Source organism: Leptonotus elevatus, chromosome 9, assembly GCF_054856555.1.
Source record: "Leptonotus elevatus isolate MCC_2025b chromosome 9, RoL_Lele_1.0, whole genome shotgun sequence".
NCBI lineage: Eukaryota > Metazoa > Chordata > Actinopteri > Syngnathiformes > Syngnathidae > Leptonotus > Leptonotus elevatus.
The window spans coordinates 7,846,061-7,871,095 of NC_141247.1; the positions used below are offsets into that span (position 1 = coordinate 7,846,061).

At 42.9% G+C, this 25,035-nt stretch overlaps 1 protein-coding gene across 1 annotated transcript in view; it reads right to left on the minus strand.

Annotated features, from left to right (window-relative positions):
• Positions 1-12,703, minus strand: part of efnb1 (ephrin-B1) — an 82,862-nt gene extending 70,159 nt beyond the window's left edge. The window contains exon 1 of the mRNA XM_086084865.1: positions 11,822-12,703. Coding sequence (XP_085940991.1) covers positions 11,822-11,937 — 116 coding nt within the window. The 5' untranslated portion in view covers positions 11,938-12,703. The remainder of the gene's footprint in view (positions 1-11,821) is intronic.
• Positions 12,704-25,035: the final 12,332 nt, after the last annotated feature.

The window sequence follows — 25,035 nt, forward strand, 5'->3', positions numbered from 1 at the left end:
CATTGTTGGTTTTACATAGTCTGGAAGGCTTGTGGAACTCAGACCTCATGGCAGGCCCATTTCTCTATAAACAAAACGCTCCGGGTTGTCGTCGTGATTGATAGCAGGTTCCTATTGTATCTGTCTGGTACGGCTGTATTGGAAGACGAATTAGCGGGACAAAAACTCACGGAAAACGCTCCACATCTGACTCCATCAATCAAGTCAGCAATCAAAATAATTCAATTAAGAGACTTAAGTCCTGCTGGCTTGCGAGTCCCTGCTCCAACAGGCCAGAGACAAACTCAATTTACTGACAATCCATACATGATAGCATTAACTCCACTTTGAGGCTCCAATGTTTTTCCATTACTTACATTTTCTAAATATCCCGGGACATTCAAAGGAAATAGCCGAGTTATACTGTTTACTTGGGCAGGGGGAAATTCAAGGGATAAAGTAAACGAGGACAACTTTAATGAAACTGCAGACGGGCAGCCTGGACAGCTAAACTAATTTGCAAGTTCTTATTTGCAAAACATAAGGAAGTTGAGAGATGTTTCTCATCAATCCGCTAAACGGCCGTACATCACAGATGCGTGCTTGTGGGGAGACTGAGAGGAGGAGGTTGCTGAATATGTGTGTAATTGTCTTTCTCTGCCGTTTCCGAGGTGTGAAAGGGAATGCGGCCCTGCGCTGCGGTGTCCCGGGGAGCGCCGATTGAAGCGTCAGTCACAGCTGCCACACAGGGCCCCGGCGCGCAGCAAATCCCAGGACCGGCCCACGCGGGTAGAGGGGCCGGGCCCGGGCCTGGGAGCGGCAGGAGCCCCACAGGCCTTTTCTTCCAGCTCCTCACTAACACAAGGGGGAGCGGCTTCATGCTGGGAGTTTGCTTAGAAAAGGCTGAGCCAAGACTTGGCAGAATGGGTTAACGAACGCATACACAACACACACACACACACACACACTAACTCAAGGGCTGTTGGGGCTGTTGCCAGAGGGCATGGTGGAGGAGGAGGACAAATATCAACTCATCTATACATTTGAGGAACATTTCTCGCCACACACATGAGAGAGAGGGAGCTTGGAGGGCAGCAACTAAATTACTGGAGGAATGATGTTTTTGCTGGGGGGGCCCAGTGAGCCGAATGGTGGCAAAGTCCTGAGGATTATACGCTGCGCCATTTCCATGCTCCCCCTAATAGTCTCCATGTTCTGCCTCTGTATGCCGTAGATGGATTATGATGCTTTATAATTAACATGGGTGTGTGTGTTAGGGGAAAGGGGGGGGGGGCTCTTACAGACCACCCATCTGCCATGCCGACACACTTTACCAGGGGATCCCTCGGGAAAAGCAGGCTCCTATACCATACTATTCCATTACTTTATCATTCTATCATTCTATTATCTTACCACTCCATTCAATTACACTGCCACTCCATTAGTGTACTCATAACAGTGAACAAAGAGCTCCATGATGATCATTGATGAGATGTTCAGCGCTCGTTTGGTGCGGCCATGATTCATTCAGTCTTGCAATATTTGCAGTCATATCTCAAGTCAAAGTACTTTGCTGCTAATTTCATTCTCTTTCCGGGCAACAGTGCACAAGTACCAAGAAAAGTTCGGCAGATTACATTTATGGTATTTTCTGAACATAAAGACCACTACACTTGTGCAATCTAATGGCATTCAATACAACATCTGTATCAAATATTCTGTCTTTACAAACATGCTCATGTTCATATATTTATTTGGAATGTTTTGGAAACAGACTAAAGATGTGCAGTATGTAGGTACGTGCTACGTACTCACCACACTCACATGCTTAATAAAACTATGCTGCAGGAGTAGACAAAAAAAACCACAATGTTTTTGTATTCTTTAAACCATATATAAACACTCGGAGCACAAAAAACATTAAATTAAAAAAAATCAACATAAATAAATGCAATAATGAGAATCAATGTATTATTTGCTGCAAATGTATTATTGTACTTTCTTGCTTATAGGGATGAAACCATTTATGGTTTACAATACAGTATATTACTTATGCCACGGACTTCCAACTTCCGGGTTGACCGCGTTCCGACACTCGCACCCCGACCCCTGCGCCCCCCAAACGCAGGGCGGGAGTACGCAGGACGTCTCAGCTCTCTGAAATTATTCGGACAATAGGGACAGACACATTACACGTTGACGGGAATGCGTAACTGAGGGGCACAAAAGCAGAAGCGCAAGCACTGGGACGCAGCCCACACGTCGCATACCGGAACCGGAAACAAAGCTGATGTGTGAAACCCGGAAGTCTGAGGTCCCGCCTCCTCCGTAGCATATACCCCATTATAGTTTAACGCTCAAAATCATCCAGCAAGGCAACGTTTTTATCAGCATTTCTTTTAATGTGAACGACCCTTGTGAGGATTAAGCGTTTAAGAAAATGAATGATGGATGGTGAAGCCCACACATGACTTTTTTCTTCTTCTTTTTTTTTACATCAGCATGTTTGGTTTTACTGGCTGCCACTCAATCAACAGGGCACAAATAATCATTTGTATTCACATTCACACATATGGGAAATTTTAAATCTTCAATTAACCCAAGAAGCATGTCAGGTGATAGGAGAGGAACATTCAAACACGGATCCGCTAACTGTGAGGCAGATATTCTAACCGCTAACACCACACCGTCGAATCAAGTCTTAACCTTAAAATTAGAAGTCTAGTGTAGTGCTTGGAATGACCTGGAATAGGCATCATCGTGCCACAAAACACCCAGTCTGCTGTAAAACATAAAGAATGGAAGGTGTAGTAGAAGAAGAAGAAATAAGCTAGGCTAGCTGTTTGCTTATCTGCATGGTCATGATAACAACAATGTGTGTGCTTCTCTTTTTCATTTCTATACTTAAGGGGAGTGTTGGGACAAAATATATGCACAATCAACCAGGTGAACATCAATTTATGAAATCTGGCAACAGAAAGTTGCAATTCACTTCCTGATCAGCATGCTGATTCACAGATCGCAATCAGTGTGTGCCTCGGCTATCCTCATTGTTGAACACACACACACACACACTCACCATGATTTTTAAAATCACCAACATCGAACATTCACCACTGTCGGCCCCACCTGTTTTCATAACAGCTAGATCGGTGAGAGAAAATAAAACTCAACACACCCACACCACAAGATAATCGTCAGGATTATGTTGACTGCCACCCAATAATTGCGCGTTTGCTGACCTTGGTTAAAAAGAGAGGAATCGAGTTTAAAAAAAACAGACAATTGTCTATATGGTAGCAGGCTTAAGTTAAATATATCGCTGTGGTCAATTGAAGTACATTTTCTGGGGTCTTACATTCATGGAAATTCAATTTGGTTGGTGCTGTCTACGGTTTCAAAAGTTTTCAATCTAAAGTCGTAAATAAGCAGTCCCATGGACGTTTTGATCATTTTATCTGTACTTGAGTAACTTTTTCCAAACTTGTAATTCACTTAGCATAATACTTTATGTTCTTTCATTATGAGTTGTTTTCCTATTTAATATTTTGGTGTGTGAAATCTATTAAAATCCACGTCAGCGTCCTAATCTCGAAAAATAACTAAAGTGACAGTGATACTTTTCTGAGAATGGCCATGTCAGCTAACATTTGAGAAAACAAATTGTCCTTCCAATGCTTCCTTGCTGGACGCTGTAGTTCCCCTTCCCTCAAGTCCAAGCACAGCACATACCAGCGTCCCCACAAAAGTCTTTGCGGTGCCACAAACTGTAGGAAAAGACATCCGTCCCCGCCTGCATGCCAATGACAAGTCATGACGTCTTACAGGACGTGCTGTGCGGCTGACTATGAAGTTTGCCGGCTGCCCTGCCCTGCAGTTTGGGCCCGCTTCTGATGAGGTCTGCCTCGGCTGCACAGCGCAGCGGGGCTCTCTGAGAGAGTGGATGAAGTCAGTCTGAATGAGGAGGTGACGAGTTCTCCGGCGGGAGCCGCAAGGGTAATGGTTTTAGAGATGGCTGTCACACAGATCCGTTCCACTGTCCAACACCGGCGCTGATCTCCAGCAATCCAAAGCTGCTCGCTTTTCAATCGCTCAACTTCTCTCCCCGTGTCCCCCTGCTTCTTTATTCCCTCGCCTTCCACCTCGCGCTGACACATGGAAGTAATCTGGGAGCTGTACGCTGGTCTGAAAGGATGTGTGGTTGAGCCCAGGGCTGTGTTTCAACGCTCTATATTAGCTTCCTTTCCTCTGCTGCTTAATCCCTTTCATTTTCATCTGCTCTTATGTAAAAGAACTCAAATGGCAAACAAAGGCCGACTTTGCGCATTCAACGTTCTCTCTACTTCCTGTAACACCGCATACCAACATTTTCAATTAATTCAGCCCCGGCGCAGACCGGGAGACGAGCAGAAACGTTCAAGGAAGATTTTCCCGGGGCCGTGCCGGCGCTTGGCACCGCCGAGGCTGATGGGAACTTGCTCCCGCTCGCTGCCAGCCAGGCTTCTGTCTAATGAAGGCCGCTTGCTAACAGCCTGTAAGGCAGCCACTGTTGAGCCACTCCACACTCTTCCTCAACACTTTCACAGGGGCGCACTGGCACACTCCTCACACTTCCTTAATGTTCCACTGTGGCTGAACAAAGAACAATAGCGCGGCGACATTCTCAAGCACTCGTTTGCTGTCTGCCATAAGCTTACACTTGCCCCTTTCACATGCGGCCTTCACGTGTTTTAGCAAGAGTGTGAACTTGCACAGTAGCAGAAATTGTACTGACTTTTGGTCGTTCCAAGTGGTCCTCACAGTGCAGTTAAATCAAATTGGCAGGTTTCATTGGTAATTATACCTTCTCAATAATGTGCTGGATTGTAAAGAGTTGAGGTGTAGTTTTATGTGCGAAATTCAACAGTCAAGTGAGAAGTGTTCCAGTATCAGCAGTTAAGAGTTTCTATAATGGTCATTTGGGAGATTGTAATTTGTCAGAAAATGTTTTTGGTGCTATTAAGAATTATGAATTGAACCACAGAGGAAGAAGAAAAATCACCACGCTCGCTAAACTGATAACAGTAATAAAGACAAGAATGAAATAACTACATAATGGGTTTTGTGGCATTATTACCTTACAAAGAACTGCAATTATTTATTTATTTTGTGTTTTTTCATTCTTTGATGTCAAAAACTACAAACATATATGTTTGTTTTTTTAAATGTTGAAGAATATTTCCCTAAAATACGGAAGAACACCTTTTGTACTAAAACTAATTCCAATTGTATGTGTGACTATCCTATCTCCTATCCTAAAGTTTTTTTTTCTAAAGGGCAAGTATCAATACCAGGTATCAGTACCAAGCCAATACCCACCCTTATTTCAAGGCATCGGTACTTGCGGCGGAACTTAATACCAGTATCTGCATTAGTTTTAGGAAAAAATGCTATCAGGGGATATATAGCTTTAAAATTATTTTGTCTTTTATTTATTTATTTATTTATTTATTTATTTTATGTGTCAAAAATACAAGTAGTATCAGTACTTGGTATTGGTATCAATGACTACTCAGGAGTTGAATATCTGTATTGGTATCAGTCAAAAAACAAAAAAAGTGGTATTGAACATTACAAAAAAATTAACATGGCAACTGTAGCAACTTTCTAATTGCTCAAGTCATATAAATTGATTGTTTGTGTAATAAACTAAAAGTAAAAATAATAATAAATGCAATCCGGTCTGCTTAGTAACCTACTGGAATAAGCATTTTTTCTGTGTTTGAGGAAAAAAAATACGATCGAAATCATGAATGACTTCAGCATTGGCCACCGATCATTTCAATGAATGTTCTGTCCATCAAATAATTAATATGCGATGAATCATGCCAGCAGAGGCCCGTCTTTCCCACTCATTTATTACATTCAGCTGTTGTTCCAGTTGTGAATCAGTCCTATAATATGTCTTCAAAGAAAACCAACTGTAGCTCATGTCACGTCGGCCGGGGCGGGAACACATGGAGTATGCACAGAGGATAAGAGAGGAAGAAAAAAAAAAAAGAGAACGGAGCTGAGCTGAGCTGGGAATGTGCAACTGCTTGAATAAACACAAATGATTCATCAATAGCACAGAAAATCAGTATGATCAGTTTTCAGTGACGCAGCAGCCAAACCACCAGCGGATAAAGTGACTCCATCTGGATTGAAACCATGAGGGAAAAGAAAACATTTTTTTCCCCGAAATATCCCAAGGAGCTGCTACTTCTTTTCTAGGCCCAGGTGTGCGTGTCGTTACGTGGCCCTGAAACAACAGACATGTCGACACACAGAAGTGCACGCACATAAAAGCAAATGCAGCTGTCGTCGTCGTCGTCGTCGTCGTGAGACACAGGGTGCCTTTACAGCAGTGCGCCAGTTGCTTTGCAAACGTATTCCTTATTGGTTGGAGCCGCTCTCCGGCTCTCGGAATGGGGCTCGGGCTCTAAGTCCTCTCTGCGTGTAATAAGATCTCGATCAGAGGGAAACACAATCAGAGTGGAAGGAGCGAAGGGGGCACTAAGGTGCATATCGCGGGGATGAAGGGGGCAAGCAGGCCTCTGACCCTCTCAGCAGTGACCCACACGGCAGCGGGCGGCAGAGGGAAGCGCTATGCAGCCAAGCAAATCCTGTTGCTGGCTTTGTGCTGTTTCTGCTTCTTGCTCAACAGGTTGTGGCAGTTTCGGCTTGAGCAAGCGAGTTTGTTTTTGGAAATCACCTGAACACAGCAGCGCTTTGAATATTAATTAGCTCAAGTCAAAATATTTTCCTGGTGTGGCTTTAAACACTGCTTTGATAAGAGAGGTTGATAATAATAATAATAATAATAATAATAATAATAATAATAATAATAAGACAGAGAGGTTCTTCAACTCATTTACTGCCATTGACGGCTATAGACGTCAAAAAATCATTTGAACTATTTCTATTAGCTTAACTTTTTTTTCCCCACAAGAAACCTACAATTTTTGTTATTGTACATTTAGAACAGATAAAATGTGTGATTAATCATGAGTTAATTAGTGAAGTCATGCAATTAATTAAGATTAAAAATTGTAATCACCTGACGCTCCTAATTTTTTATAATCTTTTCTTTCTTTCTTTTAAATTGTGTCAGGCGATTACATGTTTTTACTGTAATTAATTGTATGACTTCAATAGTTAACTCACGCTTAATCACAAATTTTACACTCTGTTCTAAATGTACACATTTTTTCTAGGTTTTTATACTCTTAACAAAAGTGGGGAAAAATGTTAAACTCATAGAAATAGTTCAAATGAATTTTTGACGTCTATAGCCGTCAATGTCAGTGAATGAGTTAAGAGTAATTGCTCACTTTAAAAACATTTTACCCTTTACTTTATCAAGCTAATTAATTAATAGAATTCCTATCTGAAAGGAAAGGAAAATTATCACCCTTTTGTACTTTTAACAACTGCTATCAAAATGCTATTTTCTCCTTTAATACGATGTTAAAGATGAGTGCTAATCAAATCCACATTAGTCATGAAATTTAGTGATGCATTAAAGCAAAGCAGTCAACTGTTAAGTGAGTCAGCCCGCTAAGGTCAAAAGACAGCAACGTTGCAAGAGGAGTCTCGGCAATAGAGGCTCGTGTTGACCTTTCTCAACACAGAAACCTCCCTTATGCTACTTTTTTTTATTTTGTGGCCTTCAAATGCGAGTCAGAGGCCAAAAAATTTGTTTCCAAGCCTCAGCAAAATGCGAGTTCAACATCAGTGCAGCAGACTGTTGGCCAGCCTGTAGCCGTTGTCTTGCTTTATTATTTCAGAGGTGTGCAAGAATGTTTCCCAGCCTCTCCCATCGTACTGTTTGCCTCCTGAGCTGCGGCAAACAGGCCGCCATGACTGCGGGTCATGAGGTAAATATTAGCTAGGGAGGGTTGGACTCGAGGACGTGCAGGAGCCACTCATGGCAACCTTGTCAGATTATCATTAAATTGGCATCACTGCAGCATTCCTGGACGCGCTCTGTGTGTGTGTGCGCGTGCGTGTGTGTGTGCGCGCGCGCGACAGGACGTGATCAGTCATAACAAAGTGACATTTTCTGGAGTAATCCCACTCAGCTAAATGAGAGCTAATCCGATTTGCTCTGATCATATGTTACTGTCTTTTTTTTCTTTTTTTTTTAAACCAGCCAAGACATTGAAACGTCCAACATCCTTCTCCCTGGAATAAATAAATAATAATAAAACTAACTTTTCCAAACAAGGGATGGACATTTGTCAAAATGTCCTTCATTAGGTATGAGGGAAATAAATGATCAATTAACTTATTTTTTAATGGAATGTCTGAATGTTGCGTTGAGCAGAATAATGGCACCATAGTGTGCATTAGGGGTGTGCCAAAAAAAATCGATTCTCAGAAGAATCGCAATTCTCATTTAGTAGGATTCAGAATCGATTTAAAATGTCCCAAAATCGATTTTATTTAAATAACTTTATACTGTCTTGCCTTTGTTTGTGTGTGCCCTTATTGGGAGCACTGTTCATATTGTACCCGATTTGGCCACTTCGGGGCAGTGTGGTTCCACGCGGTCTGATACACTATTAAGTTGCAGTCACATTAGAGAGTAGAAGGAAAAAGTCACAATCAAGTTATTCCAATAAAAGTTGTTTTTTTGCAGCGTGGAGGCGTTCTTTTGAGTGATAAAAGTGCCGCGAGTAGTGCGCTAATTAGCATTAGCGAGTCTGACTAGATTAGATCATTACGATTCCTTGCACATCTCTAAATTGAAGCAAAAATCAGTGTCAATCAAATCATTTTGAATCAAAAATCGTTCTTAATCGAAAATCGATTCTGAATTGACTCGCAGACCCAAAAATCTGAATCGAATCGAATCCGATGCACACTGTGCATCTAGCTCAGCTTTTCATAGCTGACACCAAGATGCTCTTCTTTACACCACAATCTAGTTCAACAGCGCCCCTGCTGGTTTGGACCAACCAGTGCACTTCATTTTGCCTCAGTTGCTTCAAGTCGTGATTCATTCACGAACAACGTCATAGAATCAATAGTAGGGCCGCTGCTATCAAATATTCAAATATCCTACTGAAAATGTAAATAAAATAATCGGGTATTTGGATAAAAACAACAAAATAAATATTTTTGTTTGGAATTGTAAACAAAAAAATATATATTTCCATTTAATAATGAACCACCAACTGGTTTTCATTTTTCAACACTCAATTTTTTTTACTTAAATTTAAACTGTGCTTTTATACAAATCTCTGTCCGTCTATGAGACGAAGTGACATCAGAACTACATTAGTGATTTTGACGACTAAAACAGCACACACACAAAAGTGATCAGTAGAAAGGGCAAACTGTGTCAGGCTGTCAGCATCATTAAAGTGTGCAGAGTCATTGAAGTCTTTTAAATTGCCTTTGAAAAGCATTTGGACGTTAGCTGCTAGTGCTGCTAGCCGCTAGCGCTCTGCCGCTAAACAATAAGCAATAAAATGTCAGCGGAATTAAGTAATTTTTAGCATAGGACAACGTTAGGTTGTTTGTGATGGAAATAATAGTAAATAAATAGTTAAGAATACGAGTCAAGTCAGTCGTTACTCTGCAACTCGCTGCCGGGAACAACTTCAAAATAAAAGCATACCACGGCATTGATGTCCATATATTATTTGGTAAGGTCATGTTTATTTTGAAGTTGGCCTTCTCCATGCAGAGGATAAACAATTGTTGCTGCATTCGGCTGTAAATAAGCGGGTATCCAAGGCAGAAAAAAAGCCCTAAAGCATTTTTTTTAAACCGTGGAACTCAAATTACTGGTGGACTCGTTTCACCCGTAATTAACAGAATTTTTTACGATCAGTTAATGGATTACCGTCTGCACCTTGAAGTAAAAGTTTGACTCTTTCCCACAATGCACTTTTGTCATGATGTATCTTTGCTGTTCAAACACTTTAGAAAGAAATCAATTAAGTAGACTTCAGTTATTGATAAGACGGGCGCCAGAGTTCTAACGCATTAAAATCTATAACTAATGGAGCAACCGGCAGCGACGTGTACATAAACGCAGACACACACCTAAATAAAAATAACAGGGCCAGCCCTCCTGCTTTCCTATACTTAGGCTCGTAACTCATGGCCTGCGGGGAGGTGCTGGTATTGTTATATTTGGTGTCTATGTGGTACAGTGTGCAAGCAGAGGGCTGCATTAATTTATTAGCCGAGACAGCAGCTCTCCCCAAACTGCGAACAGAAAGTAAGACATCATAAATCGAGATAAGTCACCTGATAGTGTACTCTATTGTACATTGCTGTGTTATCACAGCAGGGCGATATAGGCCCTGACACAGATGGATTTATTAAAAACACAAAAAAACAATGCTGATTGCTGTGCAAGAATTCCTTTTTTTTATTGGCCGTCAGACAGCGCTGCTGACGGATATGTTTCAGAAGAAAAACAGGTTTGTCTGTTGTTATTGCCGAGCCTGCAAACGGCAAGATAATTGTCTATTGTTTTCAAAGCACACAGCAGCAGGATAATTAGATTGGGGGAGAACACTTTGCCGAGCGCCTTATTGTTCCACTGTGAACTTTATGAAATATTCGGTCAGCGTGGGGAATTGCCGCGGAGCACAGTGGAGAAACAGATGGGCGAATAATCTTCGACTCCCTAAAGCGGCGTGGCAACTTTTGAACAAATTCCCTTCAGGTGACATCAACAATAAATCAATAAACATAATAAATGTCACATTGTTTTTTATTTGTCTCCAACCTGCTGAGGGCGTTTAATGAGTTTAGCTTCAGTATCTGACGGCGATTATTGCTTCTGAAGGCTTGGGAAAAATCAAAGCGGGCGGGTCGGCGGGCGGCCTTTAGGGTCTGACTGTGACCTCACACACATTCTGTATACATTCTGCACAAATATAAATACACAACTAATATCCCTACCCACCGGCTGCACAACGAGCTCCTATGACATGTGACATTTAGGGGATAAATCAATTCTGGCCTCACTTGCTGTTGAAGGTCAGCTCTCCAGCACCAAGCACACAGAGGCTATTTTTGTTTTTTTTTAACTAAATTTCCTCACAAGACGTGAGCGATTTAACACCACGCGAACACAGGAGTTGAGGCTGAGAGGGTGATAATTGCTACCAGAATGTATTTTATTATAAGCAGTCTGGGCTCACACTGCTGCGTTTTGATGAGAATAATAAGATATTTTCCCAGCAGCTTGCATCTGAGAACCTAAGCCCGATTTCCCTGATTTGACAGAACGTCAACCTGGATCCAAGTGCAATTCAGCTCCCTAGCGTTTCAAACATTTATTCCTCTGCTATCTGAAACCACGGCTTCACACATTTCTGTGGGTCAATTTTGGAAGGGTGCAAAGCTTCTTTCTCAAGAGCCAATGTTCAGAACACCTGGAACAAACTTGATTCATTTAGCTTTTGACTTGTATGTTTGGTGCATTACGTATAATCGAGATCCTGTTGATTACAACAATTGGGAGAAATGGGAGGAAATGAGTGGAAAATTCTTAGAACTCCCACACAGTCTTGATTACAGCAAAAATGTCCTTAATGTGGCGTATAAAAGGTGCATGTTACAATTTGTTATAATGAACCATTTATCATGGCGCCTGTAGTGATGTATTGTTTATAGTGTGCAAGTGTGTAGCTGGTGGTTAAAATTAATCAACACACAAAAACGATATTTTAGTTAAGCTGTGAATAATTGCCACATTTCACAGAACATTTCAACCAAACCCTGGCAAGTGCTCCGTTTCCTCCAATGCGCACGCACCCAAGGAGTCAAAAAATAAATGAAACGAGAGACTTACTTGGGATTTTGCGAGCTCCAAATGATGGTCTCCATGGATTTGGCTGAAAGTAGCACCGTTCTACACGTCAAGATAAAGATCCAGAGATAATACTTCCAACAAGCCAGTACTGCCATGCTGATGAATGTACACACACGCAGAGTGGGAGCCGAGAAGGTTGGGACAGAACGCCCAGACCGGCAGCGCGGAGTCGGACAGCCTTTATGAGAGTTTGGGCCGGTGAGAAGGTGAGCGTCGGTCAGTCGGGAGCATGTGAGCTCACTATCACATTCATGTCCTTGTGGCCAACTTTGTGGAGTCTAGTCCGGGCCCAGTGTCCTTGACTGAACCCTCGATTTCGGTTGATGGCAAGAGTCCTGTATGACCTGTAGCCGACGCACAAGCGGCGACCTTATGGTCAAAAAAAAGCTAACTAAAAGAAATAGCAGCTTTTAAAGGATGGGGGCGCACAGTCAGACAGCTTTGTCAAATTTCGCTCTCTGTCTGTCTGTCTACTGGTACCTGTCGCTTGTTCCACATCCATCCATCAGTCACAAGTCCGCTTGGGGGTCCAGCAGCTCCAAGACATTCCAGGGTGCTCTTTCACTCCCCGCTGTTCTTATTGAGAAAGGAGTGAGTTTCTATTGTAAATATCCCTCCGGTCTCCAGGGGCTGCTCGGCGTGCGTTCCCGCCGAGTGTGTGCTTCGACTCGGACACGCTCCTTGGTCCAAATTGGAGAGAAAAAATGACAATAATAAAAATAAAAGCACTTGTGTGCGCGCCTGTGCTGGCGGATAAAACAAAACAGCCAGGTGAAGTCAGCTCGCTCAGTGACTCCCAATCCAGCCGCTTCCTTGCATGCCGGTGTATTTCTTTGGCCGTGTCCAAATCGCACTCACTCCGGCGGCTCCAGTCTGACTGTAACCCGAGCTGAAGCGAGCTGGGCTTTGGGGACCGCCTACCGCGCACCGATCAGCCAATCACATCGCTCGCAAGCAGGAAGCGATGGAATTTCTGGGAGGGAGGGGGAAGGCGAGGAGCGGCGGACCAGTGTTGATTGGGCTGAGCCCCACACCCCCAAACCCACGCCACCATCCACCACCAGTTCTCGACCCAAATTCAAATGGACTTTGCTATGACTTTTCGTCATAGCAAAACCTCAGCGTGCATGACAGCCTGGTGGACTTTAAACTCTGGCCCCTATAAATTCAAACTTGCCGGAATAGCCCTTTAACACTTGCCCATAAACATATCGCCAGTGTTGACGCTGAAATAAATCTAACTGACTGACTATCATTTCTATGTAAACAAAACGTCTAAATCTGTATCACTTGGAGTGTTTCAAATGTTTCCAAGTCACTGTATAGGATTACAGTGGCAGTTATTCTGGTCCTCTCTTTCTCCTCTTTGAAGGGAATGGTGATTAATGGCCTCTTTGGATCTCTTTCGAGTTGTCCCCTTTCGGGATAATGAACTGCATGAGAACTTATCCTCCAGTGTTTAAAGACAATAGCGGGCCGGTAGCCTATAGTCACTGCAGGCCATTCATTCACTGAGGAAGAAATGCTTGACACATAATTGATCATGTCCATGTCTGTGCCCCCTTTGTGAGTGTGCTGTGTGTGTGTTTAGTTTGGAAGGCGCGAGGAGAGAGTTTCGACTCATTTTTGACCAGATTTGGTCAAGCAATACTGCCCCCTAACGGCTGTGATGGTAAAGAGAAACGTAAGGCGAGCATGTTGAGTTGCTTTTCCCAAACTTTATTGAGCCAAGCCGCCAAGGCACATATTTTAAATTAGGAACGTCTCACGGAACCATTCCTAACAAAAAATCTCACAAAATGTGCATGCAAAGGTCAGCTCGAGCGTTTAATTCTTCTGCTCGCATAGAACAATGATGCACTGTTGTGATAATTATTTTCAAAACAATTAATAAAATGACATCATTTACCGCAACACACCCGATCAGCTCACGCGTGTGTGTTTTCAGAAATGTTTTCTACCTCCATCAAGGAGATTGCATTTTCATCTTTGTTAACAGGTTAATTAAAGACTACAGTAGTCTACTGTTTTCAATTGAACTACTAGCCATAGGCTATGGAAGAACCCATTACATGTTGCGAAAGAGCCACATACTCTATAACAAATTACTTTTTTGTAAACAATACAAAATAAGGCTTTTTTTAAAGTGAGTTTTTCTTTATTTCTAGAAATTAAACATAGCTACCCTCACATAATCAAGAAAAAGTTGGGCTGGGGGTGACTAGGGATGTTCCATACCTTAAAAAAAAAATCTGACCGATATCAGTACGACGAGTAATCGACTCGAGTAGTCACCAATACTGATACCAAGTACAGATACCACTATAACTCTTGATACAGAACCCCCCAAAAAAACAAACAAACAAACAATGACAGAGACTTTTAAAGAAAAGCAGTGTTAAAATTTTCCTTAAAATTGCATGGAATTAATGTCAATTTTCTATTCATCTAATTTCTCATTTCTAGTTCCTGATTGCAAAACGTCCACAAGACATGTACCAGTATCAGCTGGGTAACTGCTACATACCAACACCTTAAAAAAAATGTTTTAATTAAAATAAGCAAATGCTTGATTATTTGATGTCTTAAAAAGTTCATCCTATTTTATTATTATCCCCTTTTGTCTTCCCTGATCTGTTGGGAAAACCGTCCAGGCCAATAATCATAAATGTTAAACTCCAATTCCAATTATTTGTTTTTATCGGAAATGTGTGTGCTCATCACAAGTTCCACCGAGCCATTGACTCTGTGACTGTGACATAAAACGGAACGACAACCAATTAGTAAGTGACCTGAAGCTTAGGATGTTGCAGTACACAAATAGAGGAACAACTGGCAATTCAGCACACTAGTAGAATGAAGATTAGTAGAACGACTATATCTCATTAGTGAAGTTGAGTTTTCAACTGTCTTCCAGTAATGAATGACATTTTTTTTCATATCTTTGTTGACAACTCAGTCACTAATAGTACTAAGCAATCAAGTACACGCATAAACATGTATGGAGACGGATAGAAGCAGTGCTTGAGCCAAAGCATATGACATCATGGTAGAGGCAGGGCATGTATGGCAACTAATATGAGCTGACTGATGTATATTGACGGTGTGACGACTGACAGAAGTAACAAGATCAATTGTGAGGTGTATTGAGCTGCACTCTATTCACGTATAGCCAAATGCTACATAACGTTAAAGATGAATAATGACCCTATTGCCACAGCAATTCAAAACTTTCTAATGGCCAAAAAAAATGAATTCTTGTTTGTTTTTTAATGAAGTAAAAATAAAAAGTGACATTATCCAAATACCCCAGGAACTAATTATATCGGCCTCTAAAGACTTAAATATTTGGTCTTAACCTGATACCTCTGCTGCACTGAGCCTCAGATTGACACCTGATCTTGGAGAAAGCCGGCTGCGTAGAAGAGCTTGAGGTCTACCACAGCCAGTGCTAGCAGTCCAATAGGAACAGGACTCCAAGGCGTTAATAGTCGACATCTTGCACTACCATGATCAAGCCATAGCTTGGGATCAGAAGCACGTTTTTTGCCAAGAGCAACATTACAGCAAGATTTGCTGTGGGAAGCAATCAAAATGAACGTCGGAGCGGCAGAGTTTACCATGACGTGTGGCACTGGAACAAGAACAACAAGTCGTATCTATTTCTTGGGGATTAGCAAAAGAATGTGAAAGATCTACAGAAAAACACAACGGCTTAAAAGAGAATGATGGGTTTATGAGGAAAAAGAAGTGTTGAATGATGCTTTCAGGTCCCTCAACGTGGCACACACACAAACACACACACGTTTGTTTTACTATCTTTGTGGGGCCATCTCATTGACATAATGCATTTCCTAGCCCCTTTCCCTAACCCCAACCATCAAAAATGAATGCCTACCCCTTTTCCTTACCCTAACCTCAACTATAACCCAATTCAAACCTAAACTCTAAAACCAAGTCTTGACCCTCAAAAATAGGTCTAAACTTGTGGGGGCCAGCAAAATGGCTTCACATAGACGGGTGGGCCCCTCAACTCTGTGAAATCCTGAAATGTTGGCCCCACTATGTAGCAAAAACAAGACCATACACATGTTTGTTTTCCTATCTTTGTGGGGCCATCTCATTGACATAATGCATTTCCTAGCCCCTTTCCCTAACCCCAACCATCAAAAATGAATGCCTACCCCTTTTCCTTACCCTAACCTCAACTATAACCCAATTCAAACCTTAACTCTAAAACCTAGTCTTGACCCTCAAAAATAGGTCTAAACTTGTGGGGACCAGCAAAATGGCCCCACATGGACGGGTGGGCCCCACAACTCTGTGAAATCCTGAAATGTTGGCCCCACTATGTACAAAAACAAGACTACACACACACACACACACACACACACAGTCGGCTAAGAAATGGTGGCATTTCCCTGTAATGAGGTCATCATGTTAATGTGTGTACTGGGCGGTGATTAGTGCTTCTATTAATAGCCAGAATTAACGTAGAAGCTGCCACAACAACTAGACAAGATTTTAATCGTGTGTTAATGTGTTGAAAACGTGTTTCCATTATTGTAATAACAGTTACACAAATCAAATGAAAGCAGAGCAGCTTTCTTAGAGTCTTGAGTTTCCCCCCCAATATGAACCCTGCTACCAAGGACAAAAGCCCTGTCCAATCTGATATCTGCACTAAACAAACACAGAAACCATGACATCATTCCTGGATAAGGCAGCCGGCAGTCAGGCCAGCAACCTCAAAGTGAAAATAAATCTTGGTTTAAGTAGCCTTCTCTTGCTTTTAATCTGCCCCTTAATGAAATCTGGCACATTTCCCCCCTTGGTGTAGCTCCGGGACACTGCCGTGATCTACGGGCCGGGCTCGGAGCGCGCCGGCCCCTAGCCTCAGCGCGAGCCGGGCCTTTTATCGGGCAGCGTGGACGCAGGTATGAGCCGAGCCCCTCGGCATGCACAGGGTCAAGTGGTTAACCCTCGTTATCTGGGAGAGGACAAGGAACATGTGACGCCGGCGTTCCAGTTGTAATCAATATCGAACAGCCATTAACCAGGGAGACAACGCATCCTCAAAAACACACTCACACATTTGCCATCTGTCTCACGCAGAGTTAAGTGTTCTCTATTATAGTGGCGGATACACACGGCCGTAAACAACATGGATTCTCTCCAAACATCGAGCCATTGAAACAGTGGGAAAACTCTGTTAATGTAAACGTGCTATTTTGAGTTTGTTTCACTCCGCTTTGATTCAACTGGAACAGCAGCAAGGCCAAACAAAACAGCCGGGCCATCCGCAGACGTACATTTCCTGTTTGTGCAGCGCTTGCTTGATTGCCGCCCAGACATCGTCGCTCGCTTCCTTCTCCATCGTTCCCATCCATCATCTCATGACTGACGCTCAAGTGCTAATTACAGACAAATAATCATCTCTGATAAACATATGCTCATCGGAACATCCCGTCAGGAGATGGAAGCATCACACACACACACACACACACACACACACACACCCCACCCCTTCCTCTTCTCCCTTCTGTCATATCACTAATCAAATCTGAAAGCAAGCCCAGACAATAGATGTTTTCCGTGTAACCATTTTTGTCGACATATAAACATGTGGAGGGCTCTTGATAGCAATCCTAATTAGTAGATGGCTGTGATCCTTTAATCTTAACTCACCACAGCTCCTGCCGTTATAGCTTCTTAAAGAGCTCAAGATGAGATTTCAAGAAGAGAAATAGTGCTTTGAAGCTGAATATCACAAATCCGATAAAGGGGAAGAGGCAGTTAAGTCATGCGCTCACGCACGCTAACAAACACACATTTTATTAACTGGCTGATTATTTGTTAGCGTAAACCGCATTTTGTAGGTCTGTGGCCTGGAGTGCTTAGAGAAGAGCTAAATTAATGGAGAGTATATGCCAAATGCTTGCCGGCGGGATGCTCTGTCCATTCTAATAGAATTACAAGCTTCTGATAGATGCATCTTTTCTCCAGGCCTACTTGTCTGTCAAACATTAGGTCACACTCAGCGCCAAACGGAACGCAGAAGAGGGGGGTTGGAAGGGGGCCGAGGGCAGCCAGAAGAAAACGTCTGGAGAGGTGCCCCCGTCCCTGCCAAGAAAAGAAGGCAACAAAAGTGAGAAAAGGGGGTGAGGTTGGACGGGGAGAAAGCGAGAGGGTGGGAGCTGCTGAAGGAGAGTGAAGTGAGTGGAGTTTGGGGGTGAAAGAAAGAGGAGAGAGTGAGAAGGCTACAAAAGGGCTGCATTTCAATCCACACTAATTACGCGCTGCGTGATGGACAGGACCTGCAGACATCTGCTATTCTTTTTGAGTGTGTGTGAGAGTGTGTGTGTGTGTGTGTGTGTGTGTGTGTGTGTGTGTGTGTGTGTGTGTGTGTGTGTGTGTGTGTGTGTGTGTGTGTGTGTGTGTGTGTGTGTGTGTGTGTGTGTGTGTGTGTGTGTGTGTGTGTGTGTGTGTGTGTGTGTGTGTGTGGAGGGACGGTGTGACGATGGGAGGGGCCGGCTTCGAGTAGAGATGTCTACTGCCAGCAGCCTGAATAGGACTAAGACCTGAATAGAAACTTCAAAGCGACCTCTCCAGCCTCCTCGGCCCCCTCCCACTCCCCCATCATGGTCCCTCGGCTGTGCGATGGTCAACAAGCTCCTGTTCAAGTGTTGTGTGTGTGATTCTCATGTTATTTTCACGCTAGGGGGAGGGAAAAAAAACATGCATTTCAAAGTATTTGGTGTAAGTGTATTTTTCTTACTCATGAGGCTGTTATGCTTTTAAGGGCGCATTGCAGGATGCAGAAATAATTGGAGCAGAGGATCTGACTCATTGCCCCCCCAGCCCCCCCACCCACCCACCCACACACACACACACACACACACACATCCCCATTCCACCCCTTTTCACATCCCTCCCTCTGAACTGAGCGCTGGCTCTCTTTGGCAGGACCCGAAGAAAAAGGAGCCCGCAGAGCTAACGTGCTGAAGACATGATTGCTGCTAAATGACACAGAGGGATTCAGCATCTCATTTGATCCCAGTCTCATTACTGATTTTGGCTTGTGTTCGAAGATCTTGTGGTGTGAGTCATCTAATTATTCCATCTAGCGTGGGCTTCTGATGAACATCCACTTATCTCCACCTTCTCCTCTTCAAAATGTTTCCTCTTACAGCTTGACTCCGCCAGTGGCTGTGGGAATAAACAGGAAGGCTCGAGGGTGAGGGCCAAGCCAAAAGAGGGAAAGATAAGGTTTGTGTGAAGTGTGTGTACGCCCGTGCAAACGTGAGACTGTTTGTGTGTGTGTGTGTGTGTGTGTGCGTGCGTGCGTGCGTGCGTGCGTGCGTGCGTGCGTGCGTGCGTGCGTGCGTGCAGTACGAGTCCACTTGCACCAGTCAAGAGTCAGGTTAGGCTCCAGAGCTCATGGGATTAGCATGTCATTGTTGCTGCCTGGTGTCAGCGACACATCCTCGGTGACATCATCACTCAGGACTCAGGAGCACATGATTCATCTCACTTCACTGCTTAACTGAATTCAAGTGCCATTATACTCCACCTCTAATCTGAGGACTGAATAAAGTAGCCTTATCGGAGTTCTATTTTACGATGGCAGGTGCAACGTAGAGGCCACATCAGCTTTGATCATATTAATTGTATGCCCGGCTGCAATCTGAGGGCTGTGTTTACATTTTCATTTTTAAAACCCTATCATTGCACCTTTTTTCAAATCTTTGCAACATCCATCATCTGCTTCTGGGAAAATACACGTATACTTGAGCCGAAGAAAATCCACACCGAGATAACCTTATCGTAAGATATGTTATCCGTCACTCTGATGATGTCATGTGTTTTTAGCGAGACTATAAATACAATGGCCATAAACATTCCTGAGCTCAGTGCCCACATGCCGGAAATAGCTAGACATGAGGGGAAAACACAGCAAATGCCACATTTGCTTGAGTAGTACCTGAAAAAGAACAGATAAAATTATCAAATCGTCTAATGTTGAATTGTTGTAACTCTCTCAATACAATGCAGCAGGAAGGAAGAATGTGAAAAGCATAAGAAAAATATACACACAAAAAACTCACATGACACCTTTTCTTGGTGACACAAAAAGGTTGAAAACCTCGAACAAAAAAAAAAGTGTCATTAATACATGAAAGTAACTTAGATTATAATTGCAATTGGTTCCTAATTTTACATTAACACTAAACAAAACCACATGGCAAGAAACACAAGCTAAGCTAAATAGGCTAAGGTTAGGCTAGCATGGCTCCAGGTATGGAATGGACTGCTAGCCTATTTCTATAACGCTTTTTTATCTATAGTGCCCAAAGCGCTTTACAAAGCCTCACATTCACCCATTCAAACAGCAGTGGTCAGCTGGGCGCTGCCAATTCCACTGGGAGCAAATCAGGGTTCAGTGTCTTGGTCAAGGACACTTCGACATGTTCACCATGGGGGCGGATCGAACCTACAACCTCACAGATGGGAGACGACCACTCTACCACTGAGCCACACCGACCACAGGTAATTGGCTGGGTAATTACATTGCAAGTCACATGGTACTTAGCATTGACAATTAGCATTAGCATTAAGCGAATTGCTATCGCTAAACTAATAGCTACAGTAGCATGAACACTCAACAACAATCCTTAACCCAAAAAAATCACTAAGTTGGCCCAGATTCACTCTTATTGAGTGAAACAGAATTGTGAGCACTATTTAGCCTACAGGAAATGTATTTTTGTGTTTTGTTGTAAATTGATGTATGATTTATTGCCTCTCATTTTAGCCTGGGTCTTAGCTAACCTGGGTATATTTATGTTGTAAAATGTTAATGTGCAATGTCCCTTTTCAAATAAATAAATTCAAATTGAAACTTTTGAAAATCGTACACGTTTCACATGTTAGCATTAGCATAACGGCAAGGCTAATAGCTGGGAATCATTCACCTTACATTGTATTTTAGCATCACCATGTTAAGCTAATGGCTAGCCTATATGTGAGGCACTACTGTGGAGTTTCCCTTCATTGCAGCTACAACGTCCACAAGATCGGGGTCTTGCCCGGTCCCTGATCAGCTAATTAACTAATTAGTTGACTGATTAAAGAGTTCCATGTCATTGTTGTTGTTGGCAAAACATTTGTATATCAAACAGAGAAAGTAGAAATATGTGATTTTAAAAGTAGAAGTTGGGCTATGAACACACCTTTGGCATCGATCAATAGAGACAAAAATAAGGTAGTTTAAACTTGTAAATCTGAAGGTGTCCTTGTTAGTAAGGAGCTGAGGGTACACAAAGCACACTCAGCCTCACCATCAAAGCATTAGCAATTACTCCCATGCTCCTTCACTCTGGCATAAATCTGCTCTTATCTCCGCTTGCTGCAGGATCTGGGAATATCAGCCTCAGCATCTGCTCCAACTACAAACCCAGCCTCTAAAAGCACAACAAAGTGGCTCTGCGGGCATAAATAAGGGAGGGAGGGGCAACGGAAAGAAGAGAAGGCAGCATAGGAAGGAGCTGACAAAAAAAGATAGGCAGAGAGACGCGCAAGGGTGTGTCCCTGTTTGTCTTATTAGCCCGAAGCAATTTGGCTCGTTTATATTACAATCTGTCAATCAGCAAGAAATAATACTTCAAAAGCTGCTTTTCTCAACTTTTACTTACTTGTTACTCAACCAGCAAAGGAGAATCAAGTCTTCACAGGAAATGAGGATGAGTATGAAGAAAAAGGTCAACAACCTTGGTTTGGGTAAAAGGTCAGAGTTGAACAGTTAGGTGAAGGCCACGCAAGTGAAGGCCACTGTGTCATATTTATTAGAGGGGTTGAGCTAACAGTTGTCTGTAAGAGGATCTGTGAAAACTGAGAAGTTGCTTTCTTACACAATGCTTTGAACTCAAAATGGGGGCGGGAAAAGTTATTTTTGGCTATTTGTTTATACTGTATAAGAATGGAGTTTTGGAGCCCCAAAGTCTTTTTTTGTCTATTTGTTACGCTGGAATTTTGAGCCCTAAAACATTTAAAAGGGGGCTTAAGATGGAAGGTCTTGGGCAACAAGAGAGTTATTGTTTCCATGTGAACACCAAATGTTTGTGGAAACAAACGACAAGGTTTCATCAAAGGTTTCTGAGAGTGAACAAGAAACACTCAAGGAATGTATGTGCTTCTCACGTCGTGGTTAATTGGTCCTTCTCTGCCTCACCAGAGTATGTTGATTTATTTTTAATAAACAAGAAGGATAAGACCCAACCTGTTGAAAAGGACTTACTTAGATCCAGATGCGGACTGTGGTTGATTGGCAAACTCCTATATCAAGGGCACACAAGAGGGATTTTAGGACAGTATTAAGGCAAGACCAAAACTGTTTGGAACACAAGCTTAAGCTGCCTTTATTAACCTTTTCACTTGTTCCCTTGTCCTGGTCCTTATCTTCCTTTTATTGTAGAGGTAGACACGTCAGATTCCAGAGTGTGAGCGGTTCTTTCATGGCGATCCCCGGTTGATCAGAAGCGTCACCCCTGCGCATTCTTCTCTCAGTGCCTTTGTCCAGCTGAAGTCAATTATGATGGTGGAAGAGAGAACTGTTGGCCATCGTACTGGCTCTACAAAAGTGGATGCACTCGCTGGAGGGCACGGCGGAGCCATTCCTGGTCTAAACAGATCATACAGTCCAACTCGGGGTTGAATTTCCGTCAGGCACATTGGGCACTGTTTTTACTATAATCCTTTTCATCTTAAGAGTCACTTAGCATTCTGAATCTCCGAAGACCAAGCCTTCCAGGAGTCAACAATTCTTGATTCCTGATTGCCCAGAGGTTTTGGTTTACCTACTCTGTGCTTGTACATTCGATGTCAAAACTAGACTTTATCACTGGGCTTTCTCAGTCTAGGGGCAACTTTGTAATACTCGATGAAGTTGATCGTTTTTCCAAATCCTGCCTAAGTTTCCTTCTTTACAGCTAAGACATTTTTGGTCTCTGACCGTGGACCCCAATTAATTTCCCAAGTTTGAAACACAATCTTCCAGCTTTTCTTCTGGCTATCATCTCCAAACCAATGGTCAGGCAAAAATGCTACAATCATAGAGAAATTGCCACTTGTGAGGACCCAAAAGCAGGGAAGAAAGGTAGGATGGCACTCAAAAGCAGGGACATCCACAGATGCAATGGTTCGACAGAATGAAAGGAAAGAGGGAACCTAGATACCTAGACAAGACACTGGTTGGAGGGAGCTGATTGGGACCAGGCTGATGAGAAAAGGTGAAAACAAAGCTAACGAGCAAGACAAGAAAAAGGCACACGAGGAAACAGGACATACCATGAAACAAAACTAAACCAAAGCGAGTGACCAATCCAGAATGTGACCCGCGTGTCACCCGAAATCAGCTTGGATGGTTCCCAGTTACGTACCTGGAACTCTTCTGAGGACAAGCGTTATAGAAAATAGAGGGACAGATTGTTTTGATACAGTGGAACAGTTAATACAGTACAGGGAGTTTCGAAACACTCGAGCTACGACGTTTCGACGGCTGCGCCCTATCCACGATTTTGTCCCTCGTCCGCCATTTTGTTCCCAGTGTTTCTGCTTAGCTAGCTGTTAGCTAGCTATTAGCTAGCAATAGCTTTCCCCCTTTCTTTTCCATCCACCTCTAAGCAGTAATGGTAAGTACAGCATGTTATCTTTTTATTTTAATGTATTTTTGTTTTTGTGTAGTATTTTGTAAATTTTGACTTTAAAGGTGAAACCTGACTTATGCGGAAATTCAGTTTCCATTGCCAGCATAGGAACGGAGCTCGTTCGTAACTCGACGACTCCCCTGTAGAAGGATTGCGGTCATGAGTGACAATTCAACCTGGGGTAATGTGGTTAAATTAGCCATAAGCAGCTTTGTGCAAGTTAAGCAGAGCTGCAAGTTCTCATCAAATTCCCAGACTAGCAATAGATAAGAGCGTTATCTTCTGATAAACAGCACCTATTTGATTGCTCGGCACGGAAGTGGGGGAGTTGTGTTTGGCAATCGCGTCCTTGAGTGACCTTCTGCCTCCAGGAGTTCAAATACTTTGAATATTTTGAAGATGAAGGGAATTGCTTGTTTTGCTGTGCTTCTGAAAGTATAGTAGGAGAAAGCAGGCAACCAATGTAACACTTGCTGCCAAGTGAGGCGGAAGAGGAGACGGCCATTCGCCAGAAGGAAGGCTCCAGCGAGATGCAGACCAGTGGTCGTCATCCTAATGAAAGCAGGAGCAACCGTCTTGGCTCACTGCATGTGACAGATCAGCCCATAGAAGAAGCTAATTTAAGCTCGGCAAGAAATATGCTAAATTCTATCATTCTTGATCCTTGGGGTATTTTGATGAAAGAGACATTTTATTAAGAGCTGGAATCTGTTTTAACTCGTGAAAAAAAAGAAGAGTATGTCTTATTTAAAGCATTTTCAGTTCATTTATTCGATCAGCTTCAATCAGAAAAATACAATACAGAATTTTTTAGAGGCTCATGTAAGTAGCATTCATTTTGACAAAGTGACAGGAAGGTCGAAGCCAGCCGGAGATTCAAATATCTGAACTTTCAGGCAGATGTACTAACCACTCAAATATAATGGAAAGGAAAATCCTTGTTTTTACTTGTGTCAACCAACTGCCATCATTGTCCCTGGACTCATTTGTTACATTGTTAACCCAGTTTGCAAGATCGTAGATGTTTGCTGTTTCCTACTCATTGATCAAGCGCCACATTGCTCACACGCGACAGAAACCACACAGGTGACAGATGAACGAGTCTCCGAACTATTTCAGGGGACGGTTATTTTTCTCACGCCCCCACTCAAGCAACATCTTTCATTGTGACCTCTTTATCGCACCCCCACTACTACCGCTGCTTTACCTTTGCCTCCCTCCTCTCCTTGCCACCCAGTCCGTGTGGAAACCAGTACCCACTATGAAGTCGCACTATGCGACTGTAGAATGTTACTTTCCAGTTCAAAGCGAACATGAGCCCCAAAAACGCCCCCCCGGGTCACAAATGTGTTTTTGGAGACAAAATGTTACAAGTAAATGTTATGAGGAAAATACCTCAGCTCCAGGTGCTGGGATCGGGGTCATGGGTGAAAGGTGGGTGGGGTCACCCACTGCCCCTCAGGGCTGCATGAACCCTGACCTCACGAG